The sequence below is a fragment of the Hemicordylus capensis genome, chromosome 6 (assembly GCF_027244095.1).
Source record: "Hemicordylus capensis ecotype Gifberg chromosome 6, rHemCap1.1.pri, whole genome shotgun sequence".
Lineage (NCBI taxonomy): Eukaryota > Metazoa > Chordata > Lepidosauria > Squamata > Cordylidae > Hemicordylus > Hemicordylus capensis.
The window spans coordinates 33,461,722-33,481,078 of record NC_069662.1 but is presented as its reverse complement, the minus strand read 5'-3'; the positions used below and the strand labels follow the sequence as shown (position 1 = coordinate 33,481,078).

Below are 19,357 nucleotides of genomic sequence, written 5' to 3'. Positions count from 1 at the left end.
AGCCGGGAGGTTACCAGCTGATGCACCACTGTTTTGAGGTCACCCTTTTCAAGGAGTGGGCGCAGCTGTCGAATCAGCTGAAGCTGATAGAAAGCACTCCTGGCCATGGCCTCCACCTGAGATACCAGGGTGAGGCCTGGGTCCAGGAGTACTCCCAAGCTGCACACCTGCTCCTTCTGGGGAAGTGTAACCCCATCCAGCACAGGAAGATCTAACTCACCCCTCAGATTCTGAGCCCCCACAGTGAGCACCTATGTCTTGCTTGGATTCAGCTTCAATATGTTATCCGTCATCCAGCCCATTACTGCCTGTAAGCAGGCATTTAGAGAATGAGTGCCATTTCTTGAAAATGAAAATGAGAAGTAGATTTAGGTGTCATCAGCATACTGATAACACCCAGCACCAAATCTCCTGATGACCTCACCCAGTGGTTTCATGTAGATATTGATAAGCACTGGTGACAGAATGGAGTCCTGAGGGACTCCATATGAAAGCTCCCATTTTGAGGAGCAACTGTCACCAAACTCCACCATCTGTAATGTACCCAAGAGATAGGAGTGGAACCACTGCAAAGCAGTGCCCCCTATCCCCAACTCCCCCAGGTGATCAAGAATAATACCATGGTCGATGGTATTGAACACCGCTGAGAGATCCAGAAGAACCAACAGTCACACTCCCTCTCTCAGTTCCCCAGTGAAGGTCATCCATCAGGCCAACCAAGGCTGTCACAACCCCATAGCTGGCTCTAAAGCCAGTTTGAAATGGGTCTGGATAAAAAGTTTCCTCCAAAACTGCCTGGAGCTGGTCAGCCACCACCCTCTCAACCACGTTGCCCAACCCAGGGAGATTGGCCTGTAACTATCCATCACTAAGGGGTCTAGGGAAGGCTTCTCAAGGACTGGTCTAACCATTGCCTCCTTCAGACAAGGAGGCACCCTACCCTCGCTCAGCGATGCATTTATGATATTAACCAGGCCACCTCCAACAATCTTCCTGCTAGATAGAAGCTGCCGAGTCGGGCAAGGATCCAGATAATAGGTGGTAAGCCGCACCACCCCAAGCAGCTTGTCCACATTCTCAGGAGTCACAGATTGAAACAGATCCAATCTAATACTACAAGAGGGATCGCTGGACACCTCCTCCATAGACTTTGCTAAAATAGTGGAGTCCAAGTCGGCCGGAATACAGGAGATCTTGTTTGTAAAGAACCATATGCTGTTAACCTCCAGACCTGACTACTGTAATGCGCTCTATGTGGGGCTGTCTATGTTCATAGTCTGGAAACTACAATTGGTACAGAATGTGGCAGCCAGATTGGTCTCTGGGACAACACAAAGGTACCACATAACACTGGTTTTGAAAGAACTGCCCTGGCTGCCAATATGTTTCTGGGTGAAATACAAAGTGCTGGTTATTACCTATAAAGCCCTTAATGTATTGGGTCCAGGCTATTTAAGAGAGCACCTCCTTTGCCATGAACCTTCTGCCTATTATGATTTTCTGGAGAGGTCCAGTTCCAGTTGCCACCAGCTCATCTGGTGGCAACTCAGAACCAGGCTTTCTCTGTGGCTGCCTTGTGGCTTTGGAATATGCTCCCTGTTGAAATAAGAGCATCTCTTTCTCTGTTTGTTTTCAAGAAGACCCTCAAGACTCTCCTGTTCTTGCAAGCTTTTAATTTGAATGAATTCTAATAATTTTTTTAATAACTGTTTTATACTATTTTTATTGTGTCTTGTGTATTTTAATCTGTGTTGATCTTTAATGTGTTAAATCTTGTACACTGCCTAGAGATGTACATATCAGGCGGTATAAAAATACGATAATTTTTTTTTTGTTCAAAGGTGCATATCGGCTCTCTATAGAACTGAAGACTGGGTACAAAAGATAGAGTTACTGGAAAAACATCAGCGTGAAAATCTTGTCAAAAGCAAGTGGGATCTGAAGATGGCCAAAACAGCTGTGATGGAGGCTTCAAAAGATGAACTTTACTCTCTGACTGATTTCTGGTCCTATTTTATTGTGCACAAGCTACTAAAGGAGGTGGGTAGAGAATAAAATAGTAATGCCCAAAGCCCCATGTAAAGTGAAAAGAAAAGAAAGGTTGCAGAGATTTCTGCTGTTCTTATGCAACTCTGACAATAACATCCCCCTGAGATTCTGCTATGATCCCTCAAATGTTACACTCTCCATGAGAGACCCATCCAAAGCAAGGATGGATGGAACTCTCATTTTCCATCTGGATTTTCTATTCAGATTCTGTATGCTAAAAATTCCTCTAGGTTGTTTTTTTGTGGGGGTCATCAAGACACCACACTTTTATCTTGTGATGTATTTCTCACGCCAACATCTGGTATAACTATACATTGCAAAGTACACCTTTTAAAATTCTGATTTAAAGATATGTACATGGAATGCCCAAATCGTAGATATCTCCATAGCTTATAAACTTCAGCCTGTTGGAGGATAGGAGAGGTCTGGAACAGTTCATTCCATTGCAAGTGCAGACAAGAGAAGAACTTAACAATGTCCTTATCACTAAGCTAAGCTGATCAATTTTTAAAAACCACACCCGCATATAAAATATGATGGGGCTGCCTGGGGGTAGACAGAAATGGTTTTGAGAGACAAGGTGAGAACCATTTCTCTTAACAGGCTGCCACATGTGGGTTGCGAACATATTTGATAGACTGAATTAAATCCATGTCTTTTTCAGTTCGATGAGTCTGAACTGTCTGCACACAGGAGATGTTGTGAGACAGGGAAAAATCCTTATCCTATCTATGCAGCTGTGGACAAGGAAACATGTGAGGAACAAAATACAGGTGATTGCACTTCATGCTTATCCTGATGAAAGAAAGGCGGGGAAATCAACACAGCATCCCTCCAGTGGCTGTTGCTGGTGTCTGTCTTATGTTTCTTGTTTAGGTTGTGAGCCCTTTGGGGACATGGAGCCATTTTATTTATTGTTTATTTATAATTAACAGTATGTTAATTAACAGTATGTTAATTATAAACCTGAACTACCATGGTCTTCCTATCTTATAACCTACCTTAGTTAACAAAGCCAGCTTACATAAAAACCTATTGCAATACTTCTGGAAGGCACTCAATATCAGGTTACATAAGTATCTCTTATTATTTATTTATTTATTCGATTTCTATACCGCCCTTCCAAAAATGGCTCAGGGCGGTTTACACAGAGAAATAATAAATAAATAAGATGGATCCCTGTTCCCAAAGGGCTCACAATCTAAAAAGAAACATAAGACAGACACCAGCAACCATCACTGGAGGTACTGTGCGGGGGTGGGGTGGATAGGGCCAGTTATTCTCCTCCTGCTAAATAAAAAGAATCACCATGTTAAAAGGTGCCTCTTTGCCAAGTTAGCAGGGTTCTCTTCCAAAGAACCTGCATTCATTGCCACAGATCTGAAGGTGATATCTTGCCAATATCTTCAAATTATATTCGGTTAACTAATGAAAATAAATCAAAGAAGAAATATCACACCTCACCTAGTAGAAGTTTTATCTTTGAGAGTGTGTGAGGCATTAAGCAACTCTGAGTAGATGTGTTCCCCTATTTTACTGTCATGGAAGAAAATGTGACATGAGCTTGCATTTTTTATTTCCTGGGCTAACAACGAGAGAAGCAGTGAAAGTAAACCCATCTTGCCACATTGTTGAATGATAGCATGGGTAAGTAGGGGTGTGCATGAAACCAGTATGCCCAGTTTGGTTTGAGTCCAAATTGGACTCCAAAAGAACTGGCCATGCTTGGTTTTGCGCCCCCCCCCCCTTGAACAGACACCCCGGTTCAGCTTGATCCAGACTGGGAGTTGTAACAAAATCATATTTTTTTTAAAAAGAAACTCACCGCCTCCAGGAGCAACACCTCTAAGGAGCACTGCCATGAATGCAGGTCATGCAGATGGCCAGTGTGTTTGCATGGTGGCCTCCAAAATGGTCGCTGCCAGTTCAAAGAGGCCCAAAATGGCTGGAACTGACCTAATTGGAGACCGGGAGGCCAGCGGGGGGGGGGGGGACCTCCAGAGATCTTCCCGCAGATGCAGCAGCACACCCTGGAAGTGTTGAGTTCCTTAAAATTTGTTGCTGTTACTGTTGCTGTTGCTGTTGGAACTCCCAGGCCGGCCGTGGGGTGGGTGGGTGTTGGTGTTTTGGATAGAGGGCAAGCTGGGGGTGAGCCCTCAAGCCAGCCAGGTTTGATGGTGAACCGGCTTGAGTTTGAGTTTGAGCTGGTTCCCACATCCCTATAAATAAGTGGTTTTTCTACACATTGTGTAAACATTAATGTGGTAGCAGTTCTGCTGATGTGTGAAGCCAATCCCCTCCAGGGGGAATTCCCTCTAAATTCACTTTGAATTCTGCTGTAAGGAATATTTGGTGGCAGTCTGTCTCCTGAATGTTCAGTTCACATAACGCTTAGTTCTTTTATTCTCAGTCTTCATTTATTTCCCCCATTTATTTTCTCTAGGCACCTGGTTTGAATTTACCCCTCATGAAGCTGGGGTTCCTGGTCTAGGTGCATATGTTGACATCAAACACTTCGGGAGCATATTTGAGAAAGGGCAACTATATGAAAAAAAGAAGGGGAAAAACATCTGCTATCTGCAAGGTACACCATCCAAATTGCTTCCCAAGTCTGCCATTCTCAGAATGCCAAACTCCTGAACTATTTTCTGTCGGCATGATCAACTGATAGGAATGATGAAGAAGGGTGTGTAGCCAAGTACTAATCAACACTTAAATATATATATGTAAACCAAATAAGTTATGATACTACTGCTCTTTATAGGCTATGTGAGAGGACCAGTTATAGCAGATAAACATTGTCAATTTAAAAAAACTTACGTTACTACACAATTATTTATATACTGCTCTTAATCAAAAAGTTCACAAAGTGGTTTATGCAGAAGGAGAAGGTAGTTCCCTGCCTAGAAGGTTCAGTTTAAAAAGAAACACAAGGTAGACACCAGCAACAACTGCTGGAGGACACTGCTGGGGTGAATAGAGTCAGTTGCTCTTCTCTTGCTTAACATAATCATCCCTTTGAAAGGTCCCCCTTTCCCCTGTTAGCAGGGGTTAAACTGGTGTCCAGGGAAAGGATGGTGCACATGTATGAGAGGTGGGGCTGCACCTTCCTCCTTTCGGTGTTGATTGGGCCATCTTAGGCGAACATGGTGAAAAATCCAATTTTATTAAAACAGAACATTAATTTGGGCCTCTTGTTGCCATCAATGAAACACGGGACTACTAATTAGGGATGTACAAATCGATTTGGGTACAAAATGATTTGCACCCGAATCTTGCTGATTTGGGTGATTTGCAGACAGAACAAATCGTGCCTCTGTTCAATTGCCCAGATTCAGGTACAAAGCAAATCACCCAGATTTATACCCGAAAAAATTCAGGGATTCAGACCTTCATTTTGTGTCCAATATGGGTTGGGTGGTAGTGCCCAATGAGTCGAAGCTACCACCCAAATTTCAAAGAAATTGGGCACAGGGGTGATATTTAACTTTTTTTTTGAAGTTCGAGTGCCTTTAAGCTCCCCCCACATAGGGAATAATGGGGATTTCAGCAGCCCCATAACTCCACTAGGTGTGGGGGGGGGGGAGAACCAGGGTGGTCCAGAGCAGGTTGTGGGGTAGTGCACAAAGGGTGCCAGCCACCCTCAAAACCTCTCATTTCCTACCAGAGAATCTACTCTCAGGACACCTCAGACATTGAAAACAACAAAACCCAGTGCCACATGGGCTTGTGGGTGGTTGGCGCGTTATGTTCACTGTACCACAACCTGCTCTGGGCCACCCTGGTGCCCTCCAAGTGGAGTTATGGAACTGCTGAAATCCCCATTATTCCCCATGGGGGGGGGGAGCTTAAAGACACACACTTCTTTAATTTTTTTTAAAAAATCACCCCTTTCACCAATTTATTTGAAATCTGGGTGTTAGCAGGCACCCATTGGGGCACTACCACCTGACCCACTCTTCTGTCCCTAGAACCCCTTTTCTGCCCCAAAGACATGCTGACTTCAGAAAATTGTTAAAAATCACCCCTTTGCCTAATTTCTTTGAAATCTTGTTAGTACCTTCCTTCCATCCATTGGGCACTACCACCCACCACAGCCCATTCTAAGCCACCCTGGTGCCCCCCGCGTGAAGTTATAAGGCTGCTGAAATTTCTCATTATTCCCTATAGGAAAAAGCTTTAAGACACATGAAATGAAAATTTAAAAATCCAGAAAAATCACCCATTTGCCCAATTTCTTTGAAATTTTGGGTGGTAGCTTCCATGCATTGGGACCTACCACCCACCCCACTCTTATGCCCCCAGAACCCCTTTTTTGCCCCTAACAAATCAGGGGTGATTCGATTCAGGTACAAATCTAATTTTTTAAAACCAATTTGTGCACATCCATACTACTAATACAATTTCTTCCTTATTTCCAGGTTTATGGGGAAGTGCCCTTGGAAGTGAGAAGGAACTTATTCAGACGATGTCAGGTATGGCTGTCTGTGGTCAGGGCTATTGTTGGAGACCGTGTGAATCTGATAGGAGCCCATTACTCCAGAAGGCCCGGTCGTATGACTGAACAAGCTATTCTTGTTCATCAAAGACCCAAAGGCAAGGGTTCTCAAACGTTTTTATACTGTGGCCCCCTAAAATAACACAACTCCCCCCATGCTTAAAGCTGCTGACTGACATCCCAACAAATGATGTGTAGACCAGAAACATGTTGCTAAGCATGCAAACATGTTTCCATTCTAGCAGGGCACTTCTGGAGTGCTCCCAGAGCACAGGCGAGCTCCAAAAATTATTTGCACTCTTTCTCAAGGATGGAGGATTGTCCACACTCTGGAAGCACAGCAGAGCAGCAGAGAGGCTAGTGCTTCATTGAGGTCGGGAGCCATCACACTTTGTTCATCAGGATGTTGGCCATTGATTTGCTTAGGTAGAGATAAATGAAGCACATTTACCTTTTTAAATGAGGATGAGCTTCCTTGCTCCTAGTTCAGTTTTCTCAAACCTGGACTTTGTGTTCGAGACTGCCAATCTAATTTTAGGCTCTAAGTTGTTTTCACTAGGTATTTGCTAGTGATTTGCTGTTCACTAGGTGTTTGCTCCCACTTCTTTCCTGTGAGCTTCTCGGAGGCATCTGTTGGGCCAATGTGTGAAACAGGATGCTGGACTAGAGAGGCCTTGGGCCTGATCCAGCAGGGCTGCTCTTATAGCAGCAACTGCTGAAATTGCTGGATTGCACAAGTAGGAATCCAGCAAAGGAAGTAATTTATTTCAATGGTTTTTCACTTAATTATTGGTTCTCAGCTTGCACATGAATCCAAAATTCAGGAAGAGACACTGCTGCAAATGTAAAGCAAAGATCTAGTCCAGCTTCTCCAAGGCATGGGGAGATAGACAGGGAGACAGAAGCATCTGATGTTCACCAAGCCAAGGGCAGCATAGCAAAGACACTACTTTGGCCACTCTCAGGACGAGCTCTAGTAAATGTCTTCTGAGAGGGAACTCTCCCTTGGGCTTTCAGCCAAAGAAGTACCACTGCCCTGCCTTCCCTTGGCTTTGTGGGAGGCAGAGGAGCCAAGCAGTTGTTGGCTTCTGTCTCCATCTACCTGCCATCATCCCTGACCATTTCCACATCTTGCCCTTGCCCTCCTGACAGCGCACTCCTGAGTTGTTGGGGACCCCCACCCCCTTGGTGCAGTGTTCTTCCTGGCAATGCCTGGGGTTCTAGTGGCACCCCCCATCAACCCTAAGTGCACCCCGCCCAGTTGTTTGTTTGGGCCTGTGTGAAGCTTTGGTTGAAGCTGCACAGTTCCCCTGGCACCATGTGGAGACAACCATTCTCATCAGGCTGTGCTTTGCCCAGGCAGGAGTTCCCTGAGGGAAACTGAGCCCTCTGGAGCCCAGCACTATCTTGGCAGGCGGGCACAGAGTGCTGGGAACTATAGCCCTTTGCAGTGCTTTCCTCCTAGAGCCCTTAAGAGAGGACGCTGTCTCTCTTAAATAGCCCTTCCAGCACTGAGAAGTGTAAAACTGTGCAGAGAATAGAGAACACCATGGGGAATAGCTCTCACTGAAGGTCCTTTGCCCCCACTTGAAATATAGGGAAGGCCCCTGCACTAAGGAGTTCGGCCAGAACTTAGTAAAGTCTCTGGTTCCAATCTCACAGGTATAAACCTGCTAGGTGGCCATAAGGAAGTCACTTCATCTTGACTTTGCCCCCCATCCCAGTAACTGTAATAGGGCAGTAATAATACTAGACCACACAACGTACAAGGCAGCATCCATGTTATCAGAATCCTCTGCTGTAACTTGGGTCGTATTTCACATGCATCTTTGCTGTTTTCTGTGGGTGTTTGTGGAGGGGGGGACCACTGGTACTTGATCCAGCTGCTCCTTTTCAAACCCTACCCCTTGGAAACACAAAGCTGTGAAATGGCTGGTAGGGATGTGCCCGAACCGGTTCGGAGGCCATGCTGGAGGCCTCCGAACCGGTCCGGTTCCGAGCCGGTCCGGCGGTCAGGCACGGAGGAGGGTTGTAGCTTTAAGGGCGGGGGGTAGTACTTCCCCCCCCCCCGCTCTTCCCCCCTGGCGCTGTGTTTTTTGACAAAGTTTTTGGGGCGGCAGCGTTCCTCCCTGCCGCCCCTGCCCCCGTCGTTAGCCTGCCAGAGCCGAAGTAAGGAACACGCATGTGCCTGTTCCGGCGCGCGTGTGCACCCGCCACCGCCGCGTGCGTGCTCCATATATGTCACACGTCGACATGTGACATATACGGAGCGTGCGCGGCGGGTGCGCATGTGCGCCAGAACGGGCGCATGCGTGTTCCTTACTTCAGCTCTGGCAGGCTAACGATGGGGGCAGGGGCGGCAGGGAGGAACGCTGCCGCCCCAGAAACTTTGTCAAAAAACACAGCACCGGAGGGGGAAGAGTGGCGGCGGGGGGGTAAGTATTACACCCCCACCCTTAAAGCTACACCCCCACCCCGTGCTAGACCGGACCGGTTCGGCGCTTTGCACATCCCTAATGGCTGGTGAGAAAAGCAGTATTACCCACCGCCCCCCCCCCCCAAAAAAAGCAGAAGGGGTCATGATTGTTGTCTAAGAAAGCTAATTTTAACCAAAATGCAAAAATGCATTTCCAGTATTCTGCTTCCAAAGAGCCAAGGCCCACCTCACATCTAATGACAGCACTGGGGACACATCTGGGGAACTGTAATATAGATCTAATGAATTTTTATTTGAATAGCTTCCAGGGTTACAAAATTAGCAAAAGGGCCCAGCTGAGCACCATATAATATTTGCCTAACCCTGGTGACAAATAGTTTGATGTCAGCTGGTATATAAAGTTTCCCCTTGGTAAAATAAAAAGATCTAATCGCATGAACTGAAGATTGAGCATTCTGCATGATGTAATTTAGATGTGCCTGTCGATGGCTCAGATAGTGGAAGACCATGCCAAGATACTTAAAATTTCGTCTTGTTCCAGGAGGTGACCATTCACTCGCTATGTATGCTGTTTGGGGCACTTAGCAAAAATTAACACTTTGTTTTTTGATAATTTATTTCAATAAGCTCTTCAGTGCAATAGGAACGAAGCAATGAGAGGGCCCGTCTCAAGGCAACGGGTGTCAAAGACATAATGACCATGTCATTGGCGTACAGCAAAATGGCAACATGTTTATGCACCAGTTTAGGGGGATGGATCGAGGGGACATTCATAAAAGGAACTATATATATATATATATATATATATATATAGAGAGAGAGAGAGAGAGAGAGAGAGAGAGAGAGAGAGAGAGAGAGAGGCCAAAATACATCCCTGCTTCACCCGTCTAGAAGTGGGGATTTCAGCCGAGACTTGGCCCCGAACACCCAGTCAGACCCTCAGACGGGTGTTCTCTCATGTAATTTGTAGATCAATAGTAACAATCACTTATCCAGAGATAACTCCTGCAGCTTTACCCATAATCTGTCTCTAGAGATCAAATCAAAAGTGGCTTTCAGATCCATTAATGCCATGTACAGAGTGGAGCCTGGCTTGCTGGAGTATTTTTCGACCAGGTGCTGTAATATAAATGCTTGCTCCGTGGTGGACTGCCCTTGACGGAAGCAGAGGCATAACTATAGGGGGGCAGGGGGGGCACGTGCCCCGGGCGCCATCTTTTCTGGTCACATGGGGGGGGCGCCGCCATGACAATTTTTTTTAAATTTTTTTTAAATTTTTTTGTTAATACAAATGTTTCCTGCTCAGTGCAGCAGCGCTGCAGCAGTCAAGGGAGTGCGTCAGCGCCCCCTCCCCCATGAGCGGTCCCTTCCGCGCTGCCCGCACCCCCCCCACATTGCTTTGCTGGCGCCTGGCGGCCAGTCAGTGGCTTGGCTTGGCGGCGGCGGGCGCTTGTGAGGAAAAACCTAAGTATAATGTAGTATGTGGGGGGGGGGGCGCAGGGGGCGCCATTTCAGTGTTTGCCCTGGGCGCCGTTTTCCCTAGTTACACCTCTGGACGGAAGCCTACCTGCTCAGGAATAAGGACCTTATGGGTATCAGCCCAATCAATGAGCTTAGCTAAAAGATGTATAGCATATAGCTTGGCAATAATGCTCAATAAATTAATGGGATGATAATTTGATGGATCAGCTCGGCACCCTTTTTAATAAATAGGGACTTTTATCACCCCAGTCCGGGGGGACTTGGGCAGTGCTGTCTATGAATGTAAACAAGGAGGCCAAAGACGACATCACAAATTATTCCACTGAGGTGTCACTGTGTGTCACTCACTACAACTGTACCAAATTTGGTTCAAATTGATTAGACAGTCGTAAAGTTAGTGCACTTGTGCCACATGGACAGCCACAGACAGCCGGGTGATCTCACAAGCGTCCTGGAAAGTAAGCTAAAAAACTGACTAAGGGAACATTTGCTTCCTAACCCCATTTTAGAGGCAGGTCCCATGGTTCGGTTTGCTGCAGCTGGTAGCTGCTCGCCTCCCACTACTGTTTCTTGCATGTGACCAGGACCAGTATTGGCTGCATGTGAGAATGGCCTCTGAGTCTTCCAGTACTTCCCACTTGCCCACAGGCTCTCGGGTTATCTTTCCATCAGGATTTCAAACTATTTCAGCTGTTTCAGAAATCATACACTGTATAGAGAATCATGTGGTGTTGAATGAAAACTATTACAACTCTTTACCCAAGTGCACAAAACACTTCATGTAACATAATTAAGAAAACACTGGTAAATGCAGAGCAAAGGGAAAGTAAATGGAAGGATAACCTTGGTGACGGTGTCTGGTAAGTGGTGATGGTGTTTTGGCAATGGCATTGGTTTGGGCAAAGCCAAAAGGGAGAAGTGAACACACTGACTAGATGGCTGCGATGGAAGTAGTCCCTCAAGTATATGAATGTATGCATTTCACCTTTCAAGGTGCTTTAATGGATTTCCCAAAAGATGACAGTCCAAGACCTGACAGTTCAACAGAGTCCGGTAAGTCATTACAACAGGCTTTATGATCTCTGTCTCCTCTCCCAGCTTCTCTTCTCTTTTTTGTACTCTGATCAAACCTTAAATTCTTAGACAATCCGGAAGATTAATTTGGGCTAGCTGCATGGTCAGCTTGCCCTTTTCTCTCTTGTACATTCAGATAGGCCCCAAGGCTAGTCAGTATGAATGTATTCTTAATAGATCCATGGGCTAAAATGGTGCAGAGCATAGGTCTATGGTTCACTTGTATCTCGAGATGAATTTGGTAAATGTCAGGTTGAACTTTGGATTATGCCTCAGAGAGCTAGAGCTATCAGAAGTTCCTCTAGCCTTTACAGACCCAAACATATAGGATATATTACATGCCACATTAGAAGCACTTTATAGTGTAGGAACATCCATCTTGTTTAGATATCTCTAAACTGTACTAGGTACTTAGTTGGAAGAGTCTGCCTTCTGTGTGAATCTCAGGAACTTTGTGGCAGAATCGTAAGTTAAAGGCTACTTTAGTAGGCTCATCAGTAGAGGAAAGGCAATAGGGAGAATGCTAAACATGGTAGCATGGCTGATGCTATCTCTGTCCTGAGAACACTTGCCAATGTTTTAGTCAAACTATTTTTCCTCTAGCTCTCTTCAAAACCCAATTTATATTGCCTGAGAATGTTGAGGAAGTAACTTAGCCAGGCCTTGTTTGTACATGAACAAATGACTCCTCCATCCTTGCTACTCTGCAGGGCAGTCACACAAAAGCATTTTTCATCAGTTACTAGTACAAGGGCTTGCAAGCCCATGAATGTCTTGTCTCTCTGTGATGCTAGTCTTTTCCTAGCTCTGAAATTTCATTCCCCATGCTTTCCAATGGGAGAGTATTTCCACATTTTTCCAGGACACAAATGAATGTTGGGCTTTTGGGATCTTTTGGGTCGTCTGGGTGAGGTCTGGAACTTACCTATGAAACTGACAAGTTTCTAAGGCTCTCCACATGAGTAGTGTGGAGAGCCTAGAGGGGTTTTGTGGGGAGTGTGGGCTTGACCCGCTCCTCCCACAGAGGAGCAGGTAGCCCGCCCTGGGAGGCTGAATCGGCTGCCCAAATGATTACCGGCTCCGTCACAGAGCTGGTTGGGGCGGTAGGGCTCGGGGGCCTCTTGGCCCCCAGAAGTCCCTGAATGACCCACACAAGTACGTGGGGCATTCTGAGGAGCCTCCTGATGCCGGAAGGTTACTTGTGAGTTGCCACAGCATGGAGCCGCGCCATGGTGACACACAATCAGAGAAACAGAGTTAGCAGAGCGCGTGCTCCATTAATGTCATTTGCGGGGGGTGCTTTTATTTTTTATTGCATTTTATTAATACATATAAAAAGAAAAATATATAGAAAAAAGAAGGGATGAGTACCATCTCTAATCATTCAGCTTACAGCATAAGAAACAGCCAGATCATTAATCAAAGGTTAACTTATCCAGCAAAACCACCTTCCACAATTAAGATTAAAAAGATACAAGGCAAAAATACAAAGAAATACAAAACAAGCATTAAAGCCAAATTACATATACAAATAGACCTAGACCATCAATTTTTATTCAACTTGAATATATTCCAAGCTGTAATCCAAACTACCAGATATCAGTTTATTTAGGATACCTGATTGTAAAAGATACCAATTTATATTCTAAGCAATCATGTGTTAGGTAATTAATTCCAAGCGAATTAAAATTGATTGTAATATTATTGTAATAATATTGTAATAATTGTAATATTGGAGTAGTACATATTAAAATACTATTTGTCACTAACAAGGATAAGAAAGAAAAAGCGGAGGGAAACTCCAAAGGGTTTATCTTATAATCATTGTCAAGAGAAAGATCCAGTTAATCTTAATCCGGGGTGGAGATCTTTAAAGGCATAAGAATGCAATTAAAGCTTATTTTGAATCAAAAAACATATGTATCCATACTCTTCTAAAACCTCAAAAGGGTACATGCCAAAAAACTGCTGGCCATCTGTGTTTGATTCCTTGTAAAGGAGATGTAACTGTAAAAAGAGGGAATACAAGTCAGGATAACTACTCCCTCTGTAGTTCTGTTGGATAGCTAGCTGGTTCCAAGTTCTGAAAGAAAAATACTGCTGTAAAGTATGTTGCTGCTCTAAAGACAGAGCGGGCAGATACGTTTTCACTTTCCATTCTACTAAAGAAATCATCTTGCAATGAAAAATATCTTTGTGCAGATAATAGTTCCCCGAAAGGAATTTTCTGACATTGACCCCTAGAATTGCTTTCAATCATCTCCTGTCCAGGAGAAGATGCTACAGTCATAGACCTAGGCCACTTGTCTACCCATGAAAAGATTTCATTAACCTCCATGGTAACAACCTATAAAAAGTGATCGAGAGACTTGATCTCTAGTCTTGAACCATATTCTCACTCATTAGGTCCATCCATTGGAGACTTCTTCCTGAATTTGTAGACCTGGTTGGTTTGATTGTTGTTTGAAAATGTATCAATCATTTTGAAATAGTTTCTTATTTACACATCTTTCTTCAAGAACAGGCAAGTTATAAACAAGCCGTTTACCTTCGGGATATGACTAAGTAAGACTTCTTTATCCAAAGTCCCTATTCAATGCATTGCTGCTTAATTGTGTCAAAAGGAATACTACTGTTTAGTCATTAAAACTTTCATTAAGATATATAATCGCTACAAAAGAAAAAAAAGAGGAAGCCATAAAAGGAATCCCTGAATTAATTGCCAACTAAAGTAAAACCAGAAACAAATTATAAAGTTACAAACCAAATCCAGTAAAAACAGTGGTCAGGGAAAGGACTTAATGCCTAGTAAAAACATTATCAGGACCAGATTCAAAGTATACTAAGCCAAAACACATTAATGTCTAATAATGTTTATATTATAACTGTCCCCTCCAGTAAGAATTGTGCTTGGTTTAAGCACTAATTTTCTCGAAGCACTTAAAAATGTTCAAACAGAAAAATTAGTAATGCTCTGATTTCTTCCTGTAAAAAAAACAGGCTGAAGTTGTAATCCACAAAAGTTCCATTGAGTAATAGATAAGCAGACACAAAGAAAGACAATTAACCTTGAACGGGGAAAACAATCACTAGCAGAGGAAAACAAAAAAACAAAACAAAAAAAGGTCCTGATGGGAAAAAATAGAAACATCCGCCTTGGAAAATACCTAAACTTAAAAAACTGCTCTGAAGATACACAGAACAAAAAAAAAAAAAGGGGGGGGGGGTGTTTCATGAACTTGATAGATTGCAGTTCTTTGCTTTTAAGCAGGCTTGCCGCCAAGAGCTACACAGCTCCCATTGCAGCATGCAATCAGCCCAAACCACGCTGGGCTCCCTTAGCCCAGTTTCAGCTGGTCATGAGAATAGCCTCTCAATCTCTTGTGGTTTGGTCTGGAAGTTTCATGTCAGTCGAGTCAGTGAGTGAGGCCCAAGCAGCTGTATATTATAGTTATCACATTTAGTCCATAATTGTTTTCATTTGCATAAGAAAAAGGGGGCAGTGTTCTAAAGAAAAATGAGCTTTGTTTGTGGAAGATGCATATGTGTGCCATAACAGACATCTTGGAATAGGTATTCTACTTGTACAGGAGTGAATGCCTCCAGGGAGTATGTTGCTTGACATCTGCAATGTAATTATGTTTATTGACAATTTAAAAATCTAAAATCTGATACCTTGTTTGTTGGGCTTTTTACTGTTATTGATCAAAATGTTTTTACTTGATCAAATCTAAGCAATTAATCAACTAAATGTTGTGGCCCTACAAATTTGGAACTGGCAAGGTGTGGGATAATGGGCAATGCTCTAATCTGCACTATTAATGAATAACAATGATTCTTTTAGATAAAGGATTTGGAGATACAACTTACCTTCCAGGCTGTATGTTGACTGGGTCAGAATCAAGGATCATAAATATGTTGAGTTGCATCCAAAGGCTTCCTTCCTCTGAAGGTAGCAACTTCCACCAGAAAAAACAGCCTTGGATCTCCTGATGTTGTTGGACTACAACTCGTATCACTCTACCTTTGGCCACTGTGACTGGGGATGATGGGAGTTGTAGTCTAACAATCTCTGGGGATCCAAGGTAGGGAACATCTGGAAGTAACTTGCTGTACCTCCTTATGGGAAACAGGAAGGAAGGAAAATGTAATGTGTGTGGTTTTTGTTGCTTAAAGACTTCATGACGCTATTGGAGACAAAGAATAAAAAAGAGGTCATACTCCAACCAGGTCTTTAATGTGCATCAAGGGTGAAGGTCAGCACCTGGAAACTTGACCAAAATGGCCACTGAAGATTGCTCACTTCAGAGAAACAAAGCGTAAGTTAGTACTTGCAACACTCTTCTCAACAGCTTTTCACTCCCAAGATGATCAAGACATTGGAATACTTGGCTGGGCCTATCTGGCTGTTCTGGAGCTGCTGCTGTGTTCATCAGATGAAAAAACTGATGAGAAACTTTTTGACAATTTAGAAAGCATCTTGAAAGGTAAGTGAACTGTGGACCCAAGATTTCTGTCTGTCTGGAAGCAGTATGGTCCTATAGGCTTTCTTTACAACATTTCTATCCCGCCTTTCAGCAGAACAAGTTCCACTACAGCTAACAGGAATTATTGCTGTCTACTGAAAGCATATGAAACAGTGGCTCAGTGGCATATATTTGGATGGCACAGACATGTGGGGAAGGAAGGGGAGAGCATTCCCCTCTAGTCTGGAATGCTGCACTGGCGCTTCATTAGTCTGGATGTCAGCCATTGCTTTTATTTCATATTCACCCTTTCCCCCCTCTATTGGCAAAGCCTTACCCTTTTTGTCCTGCCTTAATTCATGATGCCTTTCATGTAGATCACAGTGGCAGCAAAAGCTATGGACTCGTCCAAGAAATGCGTCAGATCTGGCTTTCTTTAAATCCTGAAAAAAGGAAGAAAGAGTGCATGATTCTGGGTGAAGCATTGGACATAGATTTTGGAGGCAAGTACCATAGTGGTGCTGCTGCTTTCTAGCAGCAGCTCTTTCTCAATATTGCCAGACCTCCATGAAGGAAAGAATCAGGTAATCTGGTCATCTGTTTAGTCCATCCCTCCTGATGCTCAAGTAGGGATGTGCACAAATATGTCTTTTTGATTCAATTTGTGCCTAAATCAAATCACCCCTGATTTGTTTTGTGTCCAAATCTACCCACCATTATCCCAGATTCAATTTGTATTTGATTCTATTCAATTTGGATTAATGTCAATTTGGACCACTTAATAAGGTCCTAGGGGCACCAAATTTGGATAGTGGGTAGGTCCCCATGGGTTCCACCAGCCACCCAAATTTCAAGGTGGTGGGGAACTTGCTTGATTTTTAATTTTTTGTTTTGTTTTTAATAGTTTTGTATATTTCTGCCATAGGAAATAATGGGGAATCAAAGCCACCCTATCCTAACCCTATCATGGATCCCCAGCTTACATTTTTTTAGCCCCGTAGAAGTGGAATTATGGAGCAAAATGTGCAGTCATTATTTTTCAAGTGTTTGGATTGTTTGCTGTATAAGAACGTTTCCTCCTAATTAATCCCTATGAGGATTCATTGCACACGTTCATTTCTTCTGTTCATTTTTAGTATCATTGGACAGTGCCAACTGTCTATTGCCATGTGCCAACTATTACCTGCAAGGTAAAAAAAAATTCTATTTTTTAGGAATATTAAAGTGTTTAGATTATTTGGTGTCTAATAACATTTCCTCATAATGAATCTCTATGAGGATTTATTATATGGCTTCATTTCTTCATTCGGCTGTCATTGGAAAGTGCCAACTGCCCTGTGTCAACTACAACCCCCGCTCCCCCAGTGGGGTACTCATTTTATTTTTTAGGATTTTTTGGAGTGTTTAGACTCTTTGGTGTGTAATGAATCTTCATAGGGGTTAATTATGAGGAAAGGTTATTAGACACCAAAGAGTCTAAACAGTTGAAAAAATTCAAAGAACATAAACTGAGTAGTACCCCACTGCCTTGCAGGTGGGAGAGGTGTGTAGTTGGCACATGGCAGTTGACAGTTGGCACTGTCCAAAAGGCAGTCAGAATGAATAGAAGAAATGAAGGTGTGTAATGAATCCTCATAAGGATTCATTGAGAAACGTTATTATACATCAAAGAATCCAAACACTTGAAAAATAGTGCCCATACCTTTTGCTCTATAACTCCACTTCTACAAGGGCTAGAACTTAATTTTTTTTTTTTAACGAAAGCTGGGAATCTGGGGGAAATGATAGGAGGAATGAGTATTTTGAAGCAATTCTAATAGAATCTAGTGTGATTCAGGAGCTGAGGGCCTCACAGTCCCTCAGAGTTGCTCTTGTTGGGGGTTATACTTTTATTCTCGGTAAACTGGGGTTTTAAACCCCCATTTGGGGGTTTAGCAGAGCACTAAAGAAGTTACCCACTCCAGTTACAGAGTAGAATGCAGAGTTTAGTTGTTGCAGCTGCTTAGAGAAGACACATGGAAATTCTTGTAGAAGTAAATACTAAGTATTTATTGGTGAAGTAACTGAATATTACACTTATAGTCCTCTTCTGACTCTTTATAGCCAGTGCCATCTAGTGGATAGACTTATAACTGGATTTGGATTTGAGGTGCCTGTATTCAAATCCCAGTTTAGCCAAGGAGAGACCTCAGAGCTATTCAAACACAAGAGTCACAGCAACTTAAGTTCATGGCTTGCTTGCAAACCGCAAGCCATTTGACTAGTTTTAGAATATGAATGCTTCAGTATTGCACACAGGTAGACAACTTAAAGTGCCCTGAGTTCATTACAGTAATGCTATGCACTAGTCTAGCCTCATTTGCTCCCCCAAGTCAATGCAAGGATTCCTGACAGCAGAGTACCCCAATAAGGAATTTCATGGCTCCTATTTGCATTGGGAGGTGGCCAACAAGTGTGAAGTAGTTTCATGTGACAGAGTTCCAATTTGCAGGGTCGGCGCTTACTAGTAAGCAGATGATGCACCGCTTCGGGGCGCAGTCTGCAGGAGGGCATTGAGCCCATGAGTCGGGGCGTCGCTTCCCAACTGCGAGGCGCACCTGTGCAGTTAAGTCTCTTAACTGCACAGGCACGCCTCGCAGTTGGGAAGCAATGCCAGGCCAAGCAGCAGGCACGACATTGCTCTGATATCTTCTGCCACCGGGGGGGCGGGGTTAGAAGGACACACACGGACCCCCGCAGCCATCCCTTCAGCCGTGCGGCGGCTCGAATTGGCGGGAGGCGGCGAGAAGAAAATGGCCCCAGACGCAGTGATGATGGAAGAGGGAGGAGGAGAAGGAAGCGGCTGGCGGTCTCATAAGGGAGCCTGGTGAAGGGCGGGCGAAAATGGCAGGGAGGGAGGGAGCCCGGTGGGGAGAGAAAGCGCTGTCGGGGGCGGGGGAAGCTGCCTCTGGCAAGATGTGGACAGGGACCTCCAGAACAATGGGGAACTGACTCTCTCTCTTTTTCTCGCCAAGACTGCTCCATTCTTTCTCTCTCTCATTCAAGCCAAGACTGCTCCCTTCTCACTCACTCAAGCCAAGACTGCTCCATTATCTTAAATACCCAGGGCCTAAGCTGTGTAGGGCTTTATAGGTTATAACCAGCACCTTGTATTTTGCCCAGAAGCATATTGGTAGCCAAATAGCTCTTTAAGTATAGGAGTAATATAATTATAATTATATTATATAAATATTATGTACATAATTATATTATATACAATGTTATGTACATAATTAAGTAAAATCTTTGTGTATTAAATTTTGAATACACACTAATTGTAATTATTTTGAATTTTTATTTTTTACTATGGGG

General features: G+C 43.8%; 1 protein-coding gene across 3 annotated transcripts in view; it reads left to right on the top strand.

Annotated features, from left to right (window-relative positions):
- The window catches only part of LOC128328892 (cytosolic phospholipase A2 gamma-like), a 34,010-nt gene that overhangs the window by 8,613 nt on the left and 6,040 nt on the right, over positions 1-19,357 (top strand). Inside the window, exons 2-8 of one of the 3 annotated variants that reach the window (XM_053259083.1) lie at positions 1,842-2,040; positions 2,714-2,822; positions 4,493-4,633; positions 6,471-6,524; positions 11,460-11,519; positions 15,893-16,027; positions 16,384-16,509. In XM_053259083.1, coding sequence (XP_053115058.1) covers positions 1,945-2,040; positions 2,714-2,822; positions 4,493-4,633; positions 6,471-6,524; positions 11,460-11,519; positions 15,893-16,027; positions 16,384-16,509 — 721 coding nt within the window. In that variant the 5' untranslated portion in view covers positions 1,842-1,944. The remainder of the gene's footprint in view (positions 1-1,841; positions 2,041-2,713; positions 2,823-4,492; positions 4,634-6,470; positions 6,525-11,459; positions 11,520-15,892; positions 16,028-16,383; positions 16,510-19,357) is intronic. The other 2 variants (XM_053259084.1, XM_053259085.1) reach the window with 2 other exon arrangements.